Source organism: Alternaria triticimaculans (genome assembly GCF_023758025.1).
Source record: "Alternaria triticimaculans strain BMP 0046 chromosome Unknown scaffold_11, whole genome shotgun sequence".
NCBI classification, from domain to species: domain Eukaryota; kingdom Fungi; phylum Ascomycota; class Dothideomycetes; order Pleosporales; family Pleosporaceae; genus Alternaria; species Alternaria triticimaculans.
The window spans coordinates 665,545-686,459 of record NW_026055968.1 but is presented as its reverse complement, the minus strand read 5'-3'; the positions used below and the strand labels follow the sequence as shown (position 1 = coordinate 686,459).

The 20,915-nt window shown below is 53.1% G+C and overlaps 5 protein-coding genes across 5 annotated transcripts; 2 read left to right on the top strand and 3 right to left on the bottom strand.

The window, feature by feature from the left end:
- Positions 1 to 1,940: 1,940 nt before the first annotated feature.
- On the top strand, positions 1,941 to 2,551 carry J4E78_007388 (uncharacterized protein; the record flags this gene model as incomplete). Its single annotated transcript, XM_049367995.1, has 3 exons — positions 1,941 to 1,982; positions 2,031 to 2,294; positions 2,345 to 2,551. 3 exons carry the CDS (start codon positions 1,941 to 1,943, stop codon positions 2,549 to 2,551), a joined length of 513 nt encoding a protein of 170 aa, XP_049220316.1.
- A 1,905-nt stretch (positions 2,552 to 4,456) lies between these two features.
- Positions 4,457 to 9,732, bottom strand: TOP2 (DNA topoisomerase 2; the record flags this gene model as incomplete). The annotated part of the gene is made up of 4 exons (XM_049367994.1): positions 4,457 to 5,890; positions 5,939 to 8,905; positions 8,953 to 9,240; positions 9,289 to 9,732. The coding sequence occupies 4 exons, from the start codon at positions 9,730 to 9,732 to the stop codon at positions 4,457 to 4,459; spliced, it is 5,133 nt and encodes a 1,710-aa protein (XP_049220315.1).
- A 901-nt stretch (positions 9,733 to 10,633) lies between these two features.
- Positions 10,634 to 12,752, bottom strand: J4E78_007386 (uncharacterized protein; the record flags this gene model as incomplete). The annotated part of the gene is made up of 2 exons (XM_049367993.1): positions 10,634 to 12,008; positions 12,208 to 12,752. The coding sequence occupies 2 exons, from the start codon at positions 12,750 to 12,752 to the stop codon at positions 10,634 to 10,636; spliced, it is 1,920 nt and encodes a 639-aa protein (XP_049220314.1).
- A 1,455-nt stretch (positions 12,753 to 14,207) lies between these two features.
- J4E78_007385 (uncharacterized protein) lies at positions 14,208 to 16,256 on the top strand (the record flags this gene model as incomplete). Its single annotated transcript, XM_049367992.1, has 1 exon — positions 14,208 to 16,256. The coding sequence occupies one exon, from the start codon at positions 14,208 to 14,210 to the stop codon at positions 16,254 to 16,256; it is 2,049 nt and encodes a 682-aa protein (XP_049220313.1).
- A 2,379-nt stretch (positions 16,257 to 18,635) lies between these two features.
- Positions 18,636 to 20,342, bottom strand: J4E78_007384 (uncharacterized protein; the record flags this gene model as incomplete). Its single annotated transcript, XM_049367991.1, has 4 exons — positions 18,636 to 19,281; positions 19,331 to 19,591; positions 19,638 to 20,076; positions 20,126 to 20,342. 4 exons carry the CDS (start codon positions 20,340 to 20,342, stop codon positions 18,636 to 18,638), a joined length of 1,563 nt encoding a protein of 520 aa, XP_049220312.1.
- Between the last annotated feature and the right edge of the window lie 573 nt (positions 20,343 to 20,915).

Here is a 20,915-nt window from a genome sequence, read left to right as displayed (position 1 = left end):
TGACCTTCACGGCGGCAAACAGGCTGCTGTGGAAGTGTTGAAGAAGGTCAATGTCTCCTAGATGTCCTCCCAAAGTGCTGCCTTCCCTGTGGATTCTCTTCGCGAGCTCCTGATCTGCCTGCTCCGCCTTCCTTGGCCTCCTGCCTCCGCTTTGACCCCTTCGGCAGCCCACAAACCGCTTTTTCGCTGAAAATTTCAGCTCCGACTCCTCCGTGCCTCCTACACCACCACCACCGCCGCCCCCGCAACGCAATGGCCATCCAACCGGCTTCTGCCTCCTTTCTTCACGGTCGTCGATCACGCATGGTGACTACAAGCTCGATGTACGTGCCCTTCGTCGGAGCGAAACTCCCACCTTGGGACTACATTGGAGCCTCGAGTCGAGAACAGTATGAGTATAATGAGCTCGGGCGGCTACAAAAGGATGGCCGATGCTCGAGGGACATTGCTCAGCTCCTCCCCCGAGAGACAGCTCATGCGATGCTGCGCTATCTCGATTGAACACGTCTGCGTCTGCTCCACAGTATCACAACAAGTCCTTCACGGACAACCGACATAAAGCCACCTTCTCGAAGCCGGTTCATGGTATGGGAAGGGGTGAGTTAGTACACGAATGTCGAAGATCAACTAGTCCACGTTACCCTCCTGCTCTCGGGTAGTGATGGGTAGCTGGACGGCCAATCTGAAAAAGTCGCCTAGACTGAGACTCTTGTCTTTGCAATACAGATACGGGTTGGACATTATGAAGTAGATGAATGATACATGTTTGCTTTGTTGGTATGCTCTATTGATGCATGTAACTGGGCTCTATACTTGACATGTAGACAATGCGCGATGGATTGATGTTACCAATCCATTCTACATTGAGCAAAGTCTGCGCGCCAGGATGTGGCGTTGCCGATAAAACACTCGCATGCTCGACGGCACAAAGAAGGTTTCTGAGAAACGTCAACAACGCGAAAGGGCCGAGTTCCCAACAAAACACGTCCGTTACGTTTCACGATATCTGCAAGACTATAAAGCGCACAAGTCGTAACAGTATGTCCCTTGCAAGGACTTCTCAATCCAAGAACATGGCATCTAGGTCATAAATCATGACTGGCTTGCCGGCAACGCTCGTGCGAGGACGATTTGCAAACATGGTCCAACCGCGTCACACAACAGTTCGCACGGAGCGCAACGATGGCGATCACGTCGTCGATCCGGGGAGCGAGTATCCGCAGATCCAAACCTCTTCCACGTGCAAAACCAACGTCAAACCTCATGTCGTCAAGACAAACTTTGCATGTCGGCGATGGTCCAGAAGCCGCAGCGCATGTCATAGCATGAGTTGTTACGTAGAAGACTGCAGTAGCCCCCTCGGAGAAAAGAATTAGGGTGACGGTGCGGTCATGCGAGCGAAGGCGCCTAGGGGCGTCAGCAGTGGCTGATAGCGCTGATGGACATCCCTGTGCCGACTTGCATCATCGTTGTTGTTGCGCAGCAACCAGGAGAACAGCCGCATGACAACGTAGACTCATATATAGTATTCGAGCAATGCACGCGCGAACGACGGCCTTTATCGCAAACAAAACACCACGCAGCAATTCCAATTCCATCTTCCGTCGAAGATCCGCACGTCGTGATCGGCGCTACCAACAAGGCAAGTACCGATAGTTCCGGAGGTGGAAGCGACGATTGGACCCTCATACGTCACTGCTGGTCGCCCAGGGTCCTATGACGCTGCCACAAAGACCCGCTTCCTCCCGCCAGCCGCCGACTGCTATAATTCTCCAGCCCCAGCCCAGCCCTCCTGCAGCAGATCGTCTTCATCTACAGCAGCCACCCGATTCATTTCATCTCCACCGCAAACCTAACGCTTTGCTAGACACAACCAACTTGAGTTCGTCTGCATCTATACATCACCCAACCACCACATTTTCCATATACACATCAGCAAAATGGTGTCAAGAGCTGTTTCCATGGGCCTTCGCGCCTGGCAGGTATGTTACGGCATTGACTCAACGAAGAACCTCATTAACGTTGTATAGTTGATCTGCGCCATTCTCGTCACCGCATTCATGGGCAACAACATCGCCCGCGCGTGGAACGGAACGCACTCCATCATCAACTACTCACTCTTCGTCGGTGTATGGTGGTTGTTCACATTACTATACTTCCTGCCCACATCCTTCATCGAGAAGTTCAGCATCCCCATCGTGGACATTGCCATGGACGGACTGAGCGTCCTCTTCGGTTTCTGCGCCGCCGTCGCGCTTCCCGCATACATTGGCGCACACAGCTGCTCGAACGCCGTAAGTTATTTGTGTTCTCTTCGCTGAGCGCAGAGTCTAACATGTATCAGGGATACACCCGCTCCAACAAGGTCCTCAACAGCTCCGCAGACACCGAGCAGAACTGCCGTCAAGCCCAGGCCACTACCGCTTTCCTCTGGTTCGGATGGGCCGCTTTCGTCGCCACACTCGCCGTCAACATCATGAACGGACGCGGCAGCGGCGCCAACCTGCGCGGCGGCATCCGTCGTGGTGGTCCCTCCATGAGCCAGGTTTAGAACACCTATAAGTCTTACTCCGACGCCTCTTGGAATACTCGATCGGACGTCAGCGACGTCTGAGCCTGCTCGCATCAAGTCGCGCAGCGCAAGTTGGACCATTTATGATATGAAGGTGGATAATACATCGTGCTTGATGCCGATGCTGGATGGATCAAGGGGAAGTTTTTTAGGATACCAGTACACGTGTACGACCGTTATGCGGCGTTTGCATTGATCTTTAGCGATTGTAATAATACTATAGTTAATGATATGGAATTACGATACCCAGCATCATCTCCAGCGCCAACACTCGTTTTTTGGAAAGCTCTGCTCATCATGACGTCATCTTCTTGGTTTTGATCCGCGATATCCATCTCAGCTCTGCAGGGCCCCTATCATCACTTGGTTGCCATGTACGTTCTACAGCCGACCTACCCGTTAGACAGGGGTGGACTTGCGTCGATCTCCACAGCAATTTGCGATATCCTTTTGAGTTGGTACCGAGGAGACTGTACCGAAATCGACAATACCAACTTACAGTCGACACTTACGAATATGATACGTTGCTGACGTCAATTGTACAGTTCACCAAACCCGTCACTTCATACGTCCGTCCCTTCATCTCACAAGTAAACCCTCCTACCAAACCACCAACACGTCCTTCTAATCCACCGCAACCCCTCCCATACCCCTGACCCTAATCCACAACACCGTTCCCTCTCCCTGCAGTACATCACCACCCCATCACCACCCCATCTCCTCCCCCCTCTCTCTCCTCTCAACACCGCTCCTCCGTCCCGCAAGCGCATCTCGCTTCCAAACCTGACTCTTAGCCCACACGACAGCGTGCGTAGGCCTCGCCTTACCAGCTGCCTGGACGCGCTCAAACGACGGTGACGTCTGCATTGTTGGTTTTGCTCCTCGGCTGAGCGTTGGTGTGGTGTCTATTTCCGGTGCTACCGCACCAGTTTCATCTGCGGGGATGGATGAGATGGAGAAGATGAAGCGGTTCATGAGAGGGAAGAGGATGTAGGCAGTGACGCAGAGGAAGATCGTTGAGTGGTAGAAGTGTGGGAGACCGAGTATTTTGGGGAGGAGGAGGGCGAGGGCGAGGATGGAGGTGGTGTGCAGGATGTGGGGTCTATGTTGATGGAACAGGGTGTAGATGGAGATGTAGATGTTGTCGACGTCCATTTCGTGGCCTTGTGGGTTGAGGTTACGCGTTACTAAGTCGCGTACAGATACTCACAATATCGCAAATGAGCGGTGCTTATACGGGGTGAGCGAAAATGGAGTTTAGCGTGGTCCAGTGGACGAAAGGAGGGAGGGGCTTTCGTGCATTCACTGATGAGACGCGGTGGTGCCTGAGGGTCAGGAGAGGCTAGAAGTTACCAGACGGTATAAGAAATATTCGGAGCTTTGTTTCGAGCCATTGGTTCAAATTTAGATATTTGCGAGAGCTTGCAATGATGGCTGCTGCGGAACGGGATCGGCCTCGATCACGCTGTAGTTTTCCGTGACTGTAGAATATACCTTGCAGGAACTGGTAAATTCGCAGATACTCTTTATTGATATAAGGAGTAATACCTACCACAACTTCCTATAGTATTGTTATGTGTGTAAGTAGAATGGACGATGTATCTCACTCCGCACATCTTCAAATGTCGAACACACAACATATACAATCACAAAGTTTATAACTCAAGCAACGTTCAAGTATACTTCTAATAAATATACACATTCAATAAAGTATATCTCAAGAAAGAAACGACGCCAAAACGCCGATGAACCATCCATAAGTTCAACCCCACCGCCCCATGAAGACGAGAAGACACCCTCTCATACCCACAACGCCAAATCACCAGGGTATAAAACACCCACCCGCATGCACCCAACGACAAGACCAGCAAGCAAGCAAGTAATTTACTCGCTATCATCGTCGTCATCGAAGCTAGGTTCAGAAGCCTCATCCGACTCCGCCTCATCATCACTAACCACATACTTCGCCGGCTTAGCAGCAGCCCTGCGACCAGGTCTCGCAGCAGGTGCGCGAGACTTTGGCTTAGGAGTCGGCTCATCTTCGTCCTCATCAGACAGGATGTCGTTGGCAATAGCGTCCGCATCCTCCATCTCCTCGTCTTCGTCAGAGTCGATGGTGATCTGCTTCTTAGCCTTGGCAGCCGGCTTCGCAGCTTCCGCGTCCTTGCCGTGCTTCTTTGCATACGCCTTTGCTGCAGGGCTCTGCGCAGCGGGCTTCTTCGCTACGGCCTTGGGTTTGGGTGCGGGCTTAGCGGCTGCGGCTTTGGGCTTTGTGGCGGGTTTGGTAAGTCTGCTTGCGACGGGCTTCTTGACGCCGAGATCGAAGTCGTCTTCGTCGGAGCTCATGATGGTGTCGTGGATGTTGCGAGGGGGAGGGCGTTGAGGCGAAGACTGGGGCATCAGGCCTTCGTAGTTTGTAGTGTCGCCGTCGATCTCGATGGGCTCGATGGGGCTGTTCTTCTTCACGGGTGCTGCTGGGCGCGCAGTGGTAGTGGCTTTGAACATGGGAACGCCGTTCGTACCGGATCCGATGGTCTTGACCATGCTGCTAACATCGCCAAGGAGGTCATCGTCGTCATCATCATCCGAGTCGCTGCCCATAGTGTACTTGGGGGCCTGCTTCTTTGCGCTGCGAGCAGTACGTGCAGCAGTGGTCTTGGAGGGCTCCTTTGCAGCCTCCTGGGCGACTGCCGCGAATACATCCGAGTCGTCATCGTCCGAAAGCGGATCCTTCTTAATAGGTTTTGCAGCAGCTGGGCGACCCCGTTTGGTTGCAGCTGGCGCTGGTGCAGAGTCTGCGGAAGCTGATCTACCATCTTCTCCGCCTTCCATCTGGGGCGTTTCCTCCTTCTTCTTGACAAGATGGGTGAGCAAGGTACCCTGCTTCTGCGGCGCGGTTGAGCCGAACGCGGTGCTGCTCTTGAGAGCCTCTGCTGCACTAGGCTTCTTGACTGGTTCCTGCTGCAGATAGCTAAGCAGCCCCTCCTTCTTCGGCTTTGCCTTCTTCTTAACCGGGCCAAAGTCGGATCCGGAGTCGTCCGAGTCGCTTCCATCTGCCTTTCTCTTCTTCTTTCCCTTGCCCTTGCCGCCGCCGATACCAAGTTTTGCGGAAGGTCGGCGAGTGATGGCAGCGATCTTCTTCTTGCGCTTGACTTCTTCGTCCAGCTGGACATTCCATTCATCCATGAAGGCTTCGAGGTCGACAGTCCAGATGTCCTTTGGTGATAGCTTGATGAGAGTGTCGATCTCATGTTGCTTCTCGCCGATCTGCTTCAGAAGCTTCTCGACACGCTCTTGGGTCAAAGACCAGATAGCCATCTAGAAAACGTTAGTTCTGGTATTGAAGAAAGGGTTAGTAGCACTTACACCTAGCAGATAGTCGTAATCGTTGGCAGACACTTCCGTCTCAACATCTTCTGAGTCATCTTCCTGGACATCCTCGACCTCACCCGCAGCCTTAGCATCCTCGACCTTGGGGAAGGGAGTGAAACCAAGCTTCTTGAGCTCTTGAACAAGCACAGTCTTCTTCTTCTTTGACACGATGAGCTTGCCGTCGATGATCATCTGAATAAACCTGGCCTGGTTCGTCATCTTCAAGTGCTCCTTCTCCATAACCTGGAGTTGATGCTGCTTTCGCTTCTCGTAGTATCGCAGACGAACGTGGTAGAACTCCTCGATGATATCGAGAACGCTAGCATACTTGTGGATGCGGCCATGTGCGTCGAAAGCGACCAAGTTGCTAGTCGACTGAGGCTTGAAGAGCTTGAACATCTCTTCCAAACCCTTGGCAAGAGCTGTTGCCATGTACTTGTCTTCCATCTTGATGATGAAGTGAACGCGGTCTGGCGTGTTATAGTCGATGTAGTCCTTGATGTATGAAGGGCCCTTCTCAGCCTTGATGATCTCCTCAAGCTTTTCCTTGAAGTCTTGTGTCCAGTAACGAACTGGCAATTCAGTGATCTCAACCTCGTTGTCGCCAGTCTGTCGGACGACTCCAGTGAACTGGTATCGATCAGGACCGAGCACAGTCGTTGTACCATTGAAGCCCTTGTACCATGGGATCATTGGAAGCATGTCTTCCTTGGTAGCACCTGGCTGCATGCGACGCTTGATGTTGTCGATAATATCCATCGGGTTGAAATTGGGGATTTCGGAGCTCCAACCAGTACCAATACCGCTCGAACCGTTGATAAGAATCGTAGGTAGAATCGGAACAAACATCTCAGGCTCGATCTTGTGGCCATCTGACTCACCGTACTTCAACAGTGCGTCGTCGTGGCCGTGGAAGATTCGTCGTGCAAATGGCGAGAGGCGAGTGTAGATGTACCTGGCGCTGGCAGCATCGGCACCACCCTTGAGACGAGAACCGAAGTTACCACTGGGTTCCAGGTAGTTGATGTTGTTGGTGCCGACAAAGTTCTGTGCGAGATTGACAATAGTTCCCTGCATAGAGGCTTCACCGTGAGCGTAGTCGGTAGATCCAGAGACGGAACCAGCGAGCTCAACGACCTTGACATCCTTCTTGATGTTTCGCCTGAAGCAGGTGTACAGAACCTTACGTTGACCAGGCTTCAAACCATCAATAACCGAGGGAATTGATCGCACGTTATCGGCCATGGAGAAGAGGATCAACTCCTTGTTCACAAAGTCGTCGTACGAGATGTCGGGAGTGGTAAGGTCAAGATGCTGACCGGGGACGAAGTCGCGCAACCAGTCCTTACGAGCGTCAGCCTTCTTCTTAGAGAAAGCAAGCTCGATGAGCTTCTCTTCTTCTTCACGCATGACCTGGAAGCGCTTCATGTGGGTGTCGAGATCCTTGAAGTAGATCTGGGCATCGGGAATGTCGCTGGTACCCAATCCCTTGTAGTACTTGTGATCCCATCCCTTTTCGTGCTGGTGCTGCTCCTTCCACTCCTCGTACTCAGGCATGGAGAAGAAGCTCTTCATACCGCGCGGGTTCTTGGGGTCGCCCTTCCAGACCTTGACGATAGGTGTGATAAACTCCAATAGGAAGCCGGGAATCTTGAGCAAGCTCGGGAACTGGCACTGGAGGAAGTTGATGAGTAGACCCTTGATATGACTACCGTCGTGATCCTGATCCGTCATGATCATGAGATGACCGTAACGCAAGCTCTTCATGTCGGCGACCGTATATTCCTTTTTATGTTGAAGTCCCATAAACTTCTTGATGTTTTGGATTTCGGCGTTCTTCATGATCTGGTCGACGGTCGCGTCTCGGACGTTGAGGAGCTTACCACGAAGCGGGAAGACACCAAACAGATCCTGGTTGACTACGGCACGACCAGCCAAAGCAAGTACACTGGCTGATTCACCCTCAGTGAGGATGAGCGTGCAGAGATGTCCGTCCTTGGTTCCTGCCTTGTTGGCATCTGTGAGCTTTGCGTTGCTGATACGGTTGCGCTTGTTGCCGTCGGTCTTCTTCATCATCTGGTCGGCCTTTTGCTGCGCAAAGTGCATGATGTTCTGGATGACCTCCGTCTTGGCGATGGCGTTCAGGAACTTGTCACTGAGGACCGGCTTGCTACCGAACTGGCTGGCCTTGGTCGTGAGCTGCTCCTTGGTCTGCGATGTGAAGGCCGGGTTCACGATGGAACAGTTGACGAACAGGAAGAGATGGTTCTTGATCTGTGCAGGCTTCAGCTTGACAGCTGCCTTGTTCTTCTTGTTGACAATCGCCATGAGCTTGTCGATGATCTGGTCGGCGATGTGGTTAACGTGGGTACCACCAGACGTCGTCGCAATCGAGTTGACGAAAGAGACCTGGTTGAAGGAACCATCAGACACGGCGAAACCAATGTCCCAGCGGTCAAGCTTGTCTGTGATAATGACGTCCTTCTCCTTGTCGTCCTCGCTCTTGCCCTGGTCGCGCGAAATCGACTTGGTATACATCTCCATGTACTTCGCGAATGACGAGATCTTGATGCGGTCGCCGTTCAGGTAGACCTTCATGCCCCGTAGCGTACCAGCCATGTCATAGGTCCTGCGCTTGATGATGGCCTCGAAATCGTCGTCGATACCAGCCATTCCAAAGCGAGCATAGTCGGCCTTCCAGCTGACCTTGGTGTAGTCGTCCCCCTTGATGTCGGTAATCTTGGCCTTGCCCATCTTGCTCATGTTCTCAGTCCAGGTCTGCTTGTACTTCTTCTTTTGTTTCGAATCGACCGTCTCGACTGTGAATTCGGTACTGAAAACGTTACAAAGCTTGGCTCCGTAACCGTTACGACCACCGGTGACTTTCTGCTGGTTGTCGTCGTAGTTGGAGGAGGTGAGGAGGTGACCAAAGATCATCTCTGGTACATATATGCCGTGTTCCTAGTCAGGTCAGTAGTGTATTTGGCTGGTGCTTGAAAGCGACTAACTTTGTGAATCTCAATTGGGATTCCCTTGCCGTCGTTCTTAATGGAGATTTCGCCAGACTCGCGGTCAACCGTTACCCTGATCTCGCTCATGTTCTTGTCGTTCTGCTTGTTGTCGGCCGCGTTGACGAGGATCTCGTCGAAGATCTTGTAGAGACCGGGGACGTAGGAGACGTCGCGGAACTCCATCGACTCGCTGTCTGAGTTGTACACCCACATCTTGTCCGTCTGGCGCTCCACGGAGCCGATGTATGTGTCGGGGCGCTTCATGATGTGCTCCAAATGCGTCAACTGTATATGTGTTAGCCATTGCTCTCCTATCTAGACCTGCGCACTCACCATCTGGTACTTGCTGCTGGCGCCGCCCTTCTTGGGCGCCGAGATGGGTACATCGTCGGCATCCCCGCCAAAGCTCTCGTTCGCGATGTCTGCCAGAGGCTTGCCGCTGGACTTCTTCGGGGCTGCTGCCTTCTTGGCTTTCGGTGGTGTGTCGTCTAGGAGTGACTCGTCGTCGTTTACTGGGTCCGCGTCCATGTCGATGTCAGAGTTCTCATCGTCTGAGACGGCCTTCGCCTTCTTCTTGGGCGCGGCCTTCGCCTTGGGCTTTGCAGCCGCGCCGGCGGGCCGTCCTCGAGGTTTCGCAGGACCTGCTGCTTTCTTCGTTGCTGCTGCCTTGGGCTTTGCGGCAGCCTTGGTAGCCTTTGCGGGCTTCGCGGGCGGCGCGAAGTCAGAGCTGGCGCCCTCGTCGAATACGGAGTCGTCCATTATGGAATCGTCCGCCATGGCTGTGATCGTGTCCCGCAGGACGAAAGGGCGAAATTAAAGACGATAAACGCTCTCTCTCGTGTAGAGTATGCGATAAGAGCGATAAGAAGCAGCGAGCGTAGACGAAAGGAAGGCGTGGTGGTGAGAAAGCAAAAAGTGGAGGCGTGTTTTGTTCAAGGAGGGTCTGTGTTTACGCGTTGGCGTTGCCAAAGCGAGACGCTGCAGGGGACACACGCTAGCTGTCACGCTAGTGCGGGGCTTCCATCACCCTCATTGGGTGAGGACCGCTGACAGTGAGCGCGTCAAACCTCTCAATCTGCGGGGAGTGGTGATGGAGAAAAACAGTGGTGAGGTGACTGAAGATGAGGAAAAGAGAGAGTAGACGCGGAGGTGTTGTCTTGGTGCGCGGTAACTACCAAAGACGAGCACACTTGCAAGGACTGGTGAGAGACCAGATTACAATTCGCCCAGGTCAGTCCAGCGCAGCGACTCTACGATGTCTTTCGCCCTCTCGAAGGCAATCAAGCTTTGCCCTGAGGAGAAGTGTTGAGCGATTGTGGTTGTGGCAGCGGTATGATGACGTACGAGCTGGATTGCAGTAAAGTGGCACTTCTATCCTCTACTCACCTACGGTAATTTGCCCCATCACCTGTTTAGTTCACTGCAAAGCAGCAAAAACGTGTACATCTCAGAACGACACGTGTCGTATGTAGCAACAAAAAACGCGTGAGTTCTCACCCTGCGTTGCGCTCGACGGTATTCACGAAGTTATTTACCATGTATTTTCTTTGTTGTGATGAAGACATCAAAACGGGTGCGTAGGTACACACACGATAACTCAAAACATGATAGCAGTGAGTGGTCTGGGTCATGAGTGCAGGCCCGTGTGAAGTGGGCAAGATGTGATTGTGTCTAGGTTCTACTCATACATCCACGTCTCGTCACTTTGCCCCTTCTCCGTTGTCTGCGCTCTGGCATACAGACATCTTACTATCTGCCCCTCTTCGAACACAGGTACAACATCTTTCTCCACAACCTTCATCGCCCACATGATTATCCTCGCGCCGAGGTTTTCTGTACGTCCCTTGATGAAGACAGGTGTCGCACTATCTGCAGGCTGGTTGACGAACGTCATACCCAAGTCGTCGAGTATATCCGTGGGTGCGGCATTTGCATCTGCAGAAGGGACATGCACAAAGTCGCCGAGGTTTTCATCGACGAAGGTGTATGTGTCAACGTCTTCAATGCCGTCTTCCAGTGTGGGAAGGGTGTGTTTAAAGCACAAATCGCGCATTAGAGCAAAGATCTTGATGTCGTTTGTGTCTTGTGTAGTCAACATCAACGCCAACAGGACGGTCAGTAATACCGTCCACTTCAGACCTTCGTTTTTCTGACCTTGGATACCATGTTTGTTGAGAGCGCTTGAGAAAGTCTTTGCTGGTACTAGAAGGTCGGTGCTGAAGGCTGTCAGCACATCAGAGAGACTGTGCAAGGCGCGGGTGGGAAGTTCAGCGTTGGGTGCGCGCAACTTGGTAATCGCATCCTTGAGCTCTTGCCGCACTGAATGGATGATCCTAGCCTGGCTGTCGCGATAAATCTTCGCATATTTTTGCTTGCCGTTTCGGGGTTCCTGATCTATCTGCAGTGGAAGGGTACTGCACCTCTGCTCCAGCGCTTGGTGCAGAAGTACTAAGACCTGAAGCGTAATTCTCGGGCCTGGTCTTGCGATGTCGATAGTGCTCACATCCACTTCAGAAGTTATGATCGTCTGGATAAAGAAGAAGTGAACAATGTAAGGCGGAACACCACGGAAGAAGGGTACGTGGTTATCGTAGCGACCAAATGGATGGTCCTTGCCGCGTAGGAAATGCTGCTCCTTGTTCGGATCGGTGGCCAGAAACTCTTTTGACATGCCGAAAGGCACGTTCTCGGGGTTCAGCAGACCCAGCTGCTGTGCATACTGCTGTAATTGTGGCTGGAACGCTAGCTTCAGAGCAAATTGCTCAATAGGGTTGTCTTCCAGGCAGAAACCATAGCCGAGGAGTAGCTCATCGTTCTGCTTAGGTGCGTAGTTGTTGAAGAGCTCCTGGCCGGGCTGAAATGACTCGCCTTCAAGGCACTTGAGCGTGAAAGACTGGTGTGGCTGGAAGTCCCATTCTACTTTGGCGGATACAGCGTGATTCAGAATATCGACCACCGGAAAGAGAATAGGTATGGTCACTCTTTCCGGTAATATGTGGGTCGAGATGAAGGCTCGCGAGGTGAAGATGGTGGCTGCCCATAGTAACGAATCGCTGAGGATCGTTAGCAGGCTGCGCCAGAAAGCTGATGTATCGGTGTATCGAGAGCCACATATGTGGAGATCTGTGTTGTTGGCACACAAAAGCACAACTCGCTTGCAGTGTCTCAGTTGTGGCAGAGGTAGTGCTGACTTTATAGTGCACGCTAGACACGATACAGATTGCGCTGAATCGCACTCGCTAAAAGACTTACAGGTCGATCTCGTCAGCAAGAGGCATACCAAGCTCTTTCATGACAGCCACAGCATTTTGCCATTGGTGTTGTAACTCAGCCTTTCTTTCCTTGGTCGCAGGCGCTAGGCTGGTACCGGTCAGAAAGGCGATATCGCTCTCGTCAAACCACAGAGGCGTAGTCATACTTTCAGGCCCTGGTAGACATGTGATGTAGGCGTGCCATGGCGACTGATCGCCCCTCTTGCGCTGTTCAATCAACAGCAGGTACGTCAGAATGTGATCCGGTATCTTCCCACGACACCGTTGAAGAGGACTATCGATGTGCAACACCTCTTTCTCCTCTGGGTCTAAGTTGAAAGAGGACAGCGTCAGCTTCAATGGACATGAAGCCACCACAGTGGAGCTCAATGGTCTGGCAGCGCGCATGTGAAAGCCATGCGAGTCGCTGTAGACGATCTGGACGTCTGGACTGAGCTGACCCCCATTTTGCGTAAACCAATTGACAAGGCTCTCAGCTGATGGATGGGCACCGAAGCCCTGGCCTGAGATTTCGTCCGTTGGCATTTGCACTTATTGCAAAAGATCACGACCCTCGCTGACACAACTTTCCTATCGTTGCGGCCGTGAGAATCGGGGGTTCTTGACAAATGGGCGAATAGTAATACTTTTCGCACGCAATGCTTTCCTGTTTCGAAGGTTAGATATCTCGGAAGTTCGGTTGAGCCGAGTGCGTGACGGTAATGTGCCCTCCAGCTGACGAGTCGGTCTCGGTGAAAATTTAGCAGCGGGATGCGGAGCACAACGGAACCGACGATCAGAAGCGAGCGGGCTTGCAGAAAGATCGTGAGTTGTAGCGGGTCGTGCAGCACGAGGTGCAGCACGGCGTAATGGTGTGCTGCTTTGTCGGTGAGGTAACGGCTAATTCGAAACCCTCCTCGCGACGTTTATGGTACCTAGAGTTGCGTAAGCCTCAGGCGCTGCGGGGTGCCTTGTTCCATTGTTGTAGCGAACACCACAACAGCCACCCCCGACTTTGACAAGCTTCGCGTCAGCTGCGATCTACTTTTGCCATGATGCTTCAGTGCGAATTTCATGGTCGGTGTCCTCTGGGTGGCTTGGCTGACAGCGTTGTTCGCTTGAAACATCGCAAGGCTAGCCAATCGAAGCTTCTCTAGGTGTATACGAATACGCCGTGCATTGACTGCCCAGAGTTCCTTATGAAGGTTCCATGGTCGCCGTGCCGCATGATCAATCTTAAGATCGTGAGATAATCAGGTATTCGGACCCCTGCGGAACGTGTCTTCTGCGCTCGCTCGAAGGTCCGCACCGAACCGAAGTGAGACCTCGCCGTCAGCGGTCTCTCTGCTGGCGATGACCACACCGTAAGCCGCCCCCCAGCTTTTGTCCGCCGAAGCCGAGTAATCGCTCCCCGATGAAGCAAAAAGAGGGGCTCGTAGCGAGTGTGCATGATATGCACGATGGGCCAATCGTTCTAGCCCCTTGCCGGATGCCGCTTTGCTGGCGTCCCTGCGCCCACGGGACGGACGACGGTTGACTTTACCGGCGTTGGAGCCTGTGTGCCTTGTGCGTCGACGATGCGGATGGTGAGTAGAGCCCTGCCGGCCGATGAATGACCTGACGGGGGGCCCATCAGGGCGGCTTCTTTTTTGTTTCCATTTCGTTTTCTGCAATTGCATCTGCGCCGCGTCCTGAGACACTCAGCTGCACAAGCTCAAATTATAGGGAGCGATTGATTGGCCAGCCCACTCCCTGCATAAGGTCAGCCTGCTAGCTGTGGCTTGTAAGTCAGCCCCAGTTGTTCGTCGCCTGTGGGTGTGCCTATTACGCTTGAGGGGGCACGACCTCCAAACTTCAGCGCACAGCCCTTGGGGCCCGCCTTCATAAGAACAATGGCGTCCCATGCGCTGATTGCGCCTGTGTTTTCGTCATTTCCTTGTTTGCTGACGGGTCTCTCAGCATGTCACACCTGGATTGAGTGCTGGAGCAATGCTGCTGGACATGTTGACCGCCGACGCCGCCAAACACGGCCATGAAAGCTCACCACCGCGTGCAGCCTCGCCCACCACCAATGGCTCTTTCCTGCAGATGCCGCTTTCCCTTCTCGGTTCCGTCTTGCGCGGCCAGACTCCTTCACCGTCGCAGGCGACCCTCCCTTCTACCCATACCGACCCTACGACCGATGCCCCTGACACTCCTACGCGCGCCTCGCAGAGGGATGCGATGAAGAAGCCGCATGACGAAGCCACCATCACCCTCGCTCCTTCGAGACCTGTCTCCTCCGGCAGTGATGCTACCAGCGTCAAGCCCAAGAAGCGGACCCCTCGTTCCAAGACCTCCTACATCATCGCCCGACCGGTGAACACTCGCTCCAAGCTACACAGCCGGCAAAGAGTTGCCCTGCAGCTACACCAAGTCATTGCGTCACAGCGACCAAAGCCAGCCTACGAAGTCGTGCCATTCTCGGCAATCCCCCAGCGAGCCTCGAGGCGTCTTTCGCGGAGTTTCAATACCCGGGATAGACTGGGACCGCACGATCTCCTCATTGCGCAAGCAGAAGCATACAACAGTCAGGATGACGAGAATAAGTCGGAGGAAGATCGCTGGGGCTCGCGCGACATAATTGGCGTCATCAGCTCACGGAAGTGCGACAGGGGGGTTACTGAGACAACGGAGATTTGCATGAACGACGGGACAAGTCGCTGGGCAGTCACCGACATGCCTAACGGCGGCTACGAGTTCAATAGCACTGATGAACATGGACTGACGCTGAAGGCTCGTTGGGTGTTGAAGCCAAACCACTCGCGTCGTGTGTCGAGTATGTCGACGACTGCGCCGCTGTCGCCATCGCTTCCTCAAGCTCCAGACGAGAAGAAGTTTACCTTCAGCACCCTGAGTGTCAACTCCAGGCGCCATCCCATCATTGCGACAATGACCCGCAGTCGCATAGATGTCATGGATACCTACGCAATGCCGTCTGCTGCCTCACCGTCAACGCCTAGCATAACTTCCTACACCCAGTCTCCTACTACCGACACCTCCAGCATCGACATGAACACCTTCATGGACACATTGACGGATAAGCTCCCCACCGAGACAGGCGACGCACTCCGACAATTCATCTTGGCTTCTGGCGTCTGGGTTGCGTCTAGAGAATTCGCGACCGAGAGCCCCTCCTTGTCTTCGCCTCCAACCTTGACACCCTCTGCAACCTTCCGTCCATGCGCCAACCGCACATTCTCCATGTCCATGTTGGATTGCCCGCGCTCGCCATCCCCAGCATCGACTCTCGACGAGAAGCGTCGCTCATTTCCTCGGATGTTCAAACCTAGCATGGAAAGACTGCCCCGTCGCACGACAAGCTTCACGGATACTCCTCCTTCGCCTGCGTCCACCAAAACGGCGATACATGCCTCTCCCGTACCTGTTGTCAAGACACGTGCACGACGTGCGAATTCCACCGGCACCGCTCTGCATAGCATGACAGGCAGTATGAGGAAGAAGTACGGCCTCACTTTCGAAGACCAGACACTCGTCGAGACCCCCGAAGAGCGCACCATGAAACGCAGCGTAGAGCTTCTTCGCATCAAAGAGCTCTCACTCCCTTCACCCATAGAACGTCCCTCCGCCGAATCAACCCGCCCACTTCCTGCCGCCATCCCCTCTCCCGTCGTCATCTCCCCATCAACCGAAGGCCCAAGCTCGCCCGCGCCTCTCCTCGCCTCCCCGCTCCTATCGCCTGCCATGCCAGAAACCGAACGTTCCCGCAAGACGCAGTCCGCCTATGCGCCCATCACGACAACCGGCATGTGGGATTCCGGTGTCACTGACGGACCTGGACTCAAGAAACGGCCCACAAGCATGTTTGTCATGAATGAGAAAAAGCGCAAGCAGGAAAAGAAAGGCGGACGTAGTAAGAGTAAAGATAACAAGACTAATGCTACTACTGAGGATGGAAATGAGGGTCTTGGACTCAAGAGGAAGAGCGATTGGTACATGTACAAGATCAAGCTTCGCCTCAAGAACTGCTTTAAGAAGGAGAAGGCTTGATTTCTGTTCGCCTAGTCCTCACTCTGGCATTGGCATTGGCATTTGGGTATAAGCATCGCTGGGCGTTTTTTTTGTTCAAGTTCAAGGCTGGACCTTTTGCTGGTCTGCAGTCACCACTCATTGCATTATTTCCCCTCTTTCTCTTCTTGTACATACATACACACACACCCTGTTTCCTACACTAGAGAGGATGTCTCCTCATCGCAAGTCCCTGTTCTTGTCTATACCCATCCATTCCTAGAGCGCCCTGTTGGGTAGCGTGGTTCAATCGATACTTCTTGTTCTTGCTCCGTCGGTTATTTCCGATGCTCCGTGACTACTGCGTGAGGGCGTGGTGATCTTCACATGCTGGGCTTGTTTTATTATGCCGAAGCTACGGGATGTGCTAATTGCCGTGGGCTAATGCAGACTTGCAGATGCTGCCCCTTGCGATTCTCTGTTCCGGAGGACTTGGCATTCTCAAGGCCCGATGCTGTCGGCCGAAGTGTCGGACGAGTCGGAGGGTTCGGATGGCGCGGAGGAATGGTTCGACGGAGGGTGGTGGCATGACTCGTGGTAAGAGGTGGGACGGGGTCCTTATGTTGCGTGTTACGAACCACGATGCATGTTGGTGTCTCCCTCTATGGATACTTGTACCCGGGGTAAGACGCACCGTGTTGCAGAGTTGAGAAAGAGGCTATTATAATGGGATAGCACTTAAGGGAAGATACTCGGCGCTAACCCCAGTGGGTTCTACTTGGTATCTCACTGGAGGTTGCACGCAAATCTACGTCTCCCTACCAAACCACCGGAGAATTAGGATGACAACTCCTCAAAAACTCCAACCACTGAATCCTCGCCTCAACCTGAAACTGCCTTCCCACCACCTCTCTAAACTCAATAACATCCCCCCTCACAGCAGCATCTAACCTATCCCTCGCAAGATACAGTGCCAAATCGAACAATGCCAACAACTCAACATACGCCGCATAAGGAGCGTTGAGCCAGCAGTCCAAATGCCCTCGTATCGCATCCGCGTCTTCAGAAACTATCCCCAGTTTCTCAAGATATGAGTGCGGACTTATCGGAAAAGTGACAATCGCAGGTGGGTCCAGGTACTTCAAGATACGATCACAGCTCTCTACGACTTCCCTCGGCGTAACAGGATGATGCGGCGCATCGAACAAATTCCACCCGCAGAACGGACAACTCCACACCTCGGGCCTGCGAAGATGGCTTACAATACACTCTGAGCCAAAGATGTGTCCGCAGGGGATTTCAACAGGACGATGCGGTTTCTCAGACCCAGTATCTTCTTTGCGGAGTGTAGTACCGCAGAGCGAACATGATCCAAGGTTTTGTTTCGATGGGTTGAGCATCAACGGAACGACAGCGTCGAGTGGACGGTCTTGTGCTAGAAACGTAGTGACGCAGCCTACTTGTTCGCGCTCGAGCGTTAGCGGGCCGCGGAGCGACATATCCCCCACTGCGTCCATCGTACCACTCAGAACCCGAGCATCTACATCAAACAGCCGGAGGAATTCTTTCTGCTTCACCACTGGCAATTCATGCCACCCCAACGCCCACTCCCTCATTCCCCTAGGTAGCGAAGGAAAAACATCAAGATCCATAAACCACTCCCAACCAACTTTTAGACTCTGAGCCAGACTGAGCGTCTCGTCTTCGAGGATACGTTGAAGCTGTGCGAGAAACAGGATCTTGGGCCAGTGCGGTTGGGGTGCTACTTCTACTTCCCCTTCTTCGTCTTCTCCCACCCGTCGCTTCACGTGCGGGAAATACCATTCTTGCGCTAGATATATCAGGTCGCCGGCGTTGAACGCGCCGTTATAATCCAAACCGCATTCGATGTGGCTGATGAGCTCTTGTATTATGTCGAAGTATACAGGTAGTGGATGGAGACGGAGGGCGGAAAGCGAGGTGTCCGTTGGGAAGTCTGCGTACCGAAGGTGGAATTTTAGGATTGAGATGATGGATGTGATTTGGCCTTCGAGTCGGATTATGCGGTTGTAGGAAGGAGAGTGGGAGGGTGTGGTGTGGCGTCGGGGGATAACCTCTCGCTTGGTTCTATGTCGATGCCGTGGTGGGGAGAGGGAATCCGTTGCTGCGTTAGACATGTCGGGCTGGGTTTTCGCACGTCCTCGTAGCGTTTGTGGGATCCGATGGTGGGGTTGGGAAGGCATGATAGTGTTTTAGTTTGGGCTTTGAGAGGCGTTGCGTAGACTGCAGAGTTCGGCTTTTGGTAGAGCAGAAGATGTTTGATCATGCGAAGCTGGATGAGTTCATTCAACAAGAAGTTTTGCATTCCATATCTGCAGGTTCACAAAGCCGAGCTATACAGCGCACCGACAAGCAACTTAGGGTATCTGTCTCTCCTATACATCACTTTCTGACCTCTGCGTGTTCGACCTCCGCTGCGTCCTTGATGTCTAGTCCGGCCATGTCTTCCTGATCCTTAGCCACGTCTCGAATCATCATGTTCTGCTTCTTATTCTCGCTCTTCTTGTACAGATACTGCATGACTAAGAACGAACTCCAACATCCTACGATGAAGCAGATGTTCACTGCATAGCCTTTGGTCCATTTTGGGCCCTCGACAATAGGGAATACTGTGATGGGGTAGAAGGAGAAGACAGCCCAACCAGCTGTCAACATAGCACCGACAGTGACAGCGCGTGCTTCTGCGTCGTCACGTAGAGCCATGTTGATGAAAGGCATGAGAATGGGCGTCACAGCAGCTGATACACCGAGCAGGTAGTAGCAGGCGAAGTGGTAGCCCTTGGGGATGTTCCAGACCAGGAGAGAAATGTTGGCGACGATGTAGATGGTTTGGACGATCGAGAAGATGGACCAGAGTGGGTAGACCATGCAGAGAGAGGTGGCGAGGAGCGCGGCGAAGACGGAGACACCTTGGGCACCAGTAGGGATAGTGTTGATTTGAGGAACGGTGTAGGCGCCGGGATATTTGGCAGCAAGGTCTTTGAGCCAGATTGCCATCTGTCCATGGGGATAGGATGAGGATAAGAAGCTGTTCGTTTGTCAGTATTCGTAGTTGACTTTTGGGGGAAATTACTCACAAGGTGTAGCAAAGTACCCCCATGTAGAACTCCCAGCGCATGAATGTACGCTTTGCAACCGTCCAGCTAAGCTCTTTGCTTGGCGCGACACCGGCGTTGACCATGCGTGAGCGAGCCAGCGCATGCTCCTTTGGTGTGAGCCACCAAGGCTTAGCGCTACTTGGTAGACCTGGGAAGATGAGGAAGCCTGCAAGGGCGATAGGGAGAGAGATCACTCCATCTATAATGAACAGCCATCGCCAACCTGACATGCCACCGACACTACAAGAAGTTAGCGATAGCATAGTACTTTGCGGAGGTCACTTACCCGTTGAGGTTGTTGTAGGCCGCAGCTTGTAGATATCCACCAAACATGACGGCAATGTTGTTGGAGACATACCAAACTCCCGTCCTTTTGAAGACCTCCTCAGGCCTGTACCAGGAGCCAAGTACGTATGTAGTACCAGACGCAACGGGTGTCTCTAGTAGACCGAGCAGAAATCGAGTACCGTAGATATCGTTTCGGCTGCGCATCTGACTCTGGCAGAAAGTCACGATGGACCACAGCACTTCCATAGTCGGCAGATAGTACTTGGCAATCTGCGGTCGGGATAACAGGAGTAAAGACGGGACCTGGAACACGAGATATCCGACGTTGTAGAAGGTGTCGAATAGCGAGTACTCGTTGCCGTAGAGACTAAGCTCTTCCTTCATGCCCGACACATAGGCGTTCTTAATGTTGGAAGAGTCCAGCCACTTAAGGAAGACTGTTCCTATTAGTATATACGGGACCAAGGTGCCAGTACGTTAACTTACACATGAAGGAACAGAATGTCAGCAGACAAGCGTCCATCTTCCTCAGCAACTTCCTCTCCTCCTCAGGGTAGTGCTTAGGATACCATTCCCAGAGATACATCCAAGCCTTCCATGGCGACCTCTTGGGGGCTTCGGCAGGCGCGATAACGTTGGTATCGAACTCGCCAGTCCTGTTGGCGACACCAGCAGTTTCGTCGTTGGGCTGCGTGCTAGCCATGTTGAGTAGCCTCTCGTCAGATGAAAGTGTTGACGGCACGACCTCGGAAAAGTACAACAAAGCTGGGGTCTTCGTGCTTAAAGCCCTGACGTTCGTCGGAACCCGAAGAACAGGTGAGTAGGTAGTTCCCGCATGGCTAAATCTCAAAGCTAGTAAGCGACTGGACGGCTCCTGCGCGGGCGTCGGGATATTTCTACATGCGGATGGTCGAGTGCGGGGGCGGGCTTCTTCTGGGGAGAAATCCACAAACGGGCGCTGAAAGAGGGATTATCCCGTTATCCGGTGGGTGTTGAGCTGCTGGAAGATGGTCAAGAATACGGGGAGACTGTGGGGTGATGGAATGAAGCTCAAATCTTGGTTCGGGAAGGATGCATTGCGGTCCATGAGTCGTGCCAAGGTGCAGCCACAGGCAGGCAACTTCGGAGCATCGTCCGCCTGACAAGCTTGGAAATAGGCCTCGGAATCACTCGCTGATTACTATACCGCTCAGTTCTGCATGCAAGTTTTCTTCTATTTGGCGTTGCGCAGATGCATGTATGGTGTGGAAACATTTGATGACGTCATAGACATGTT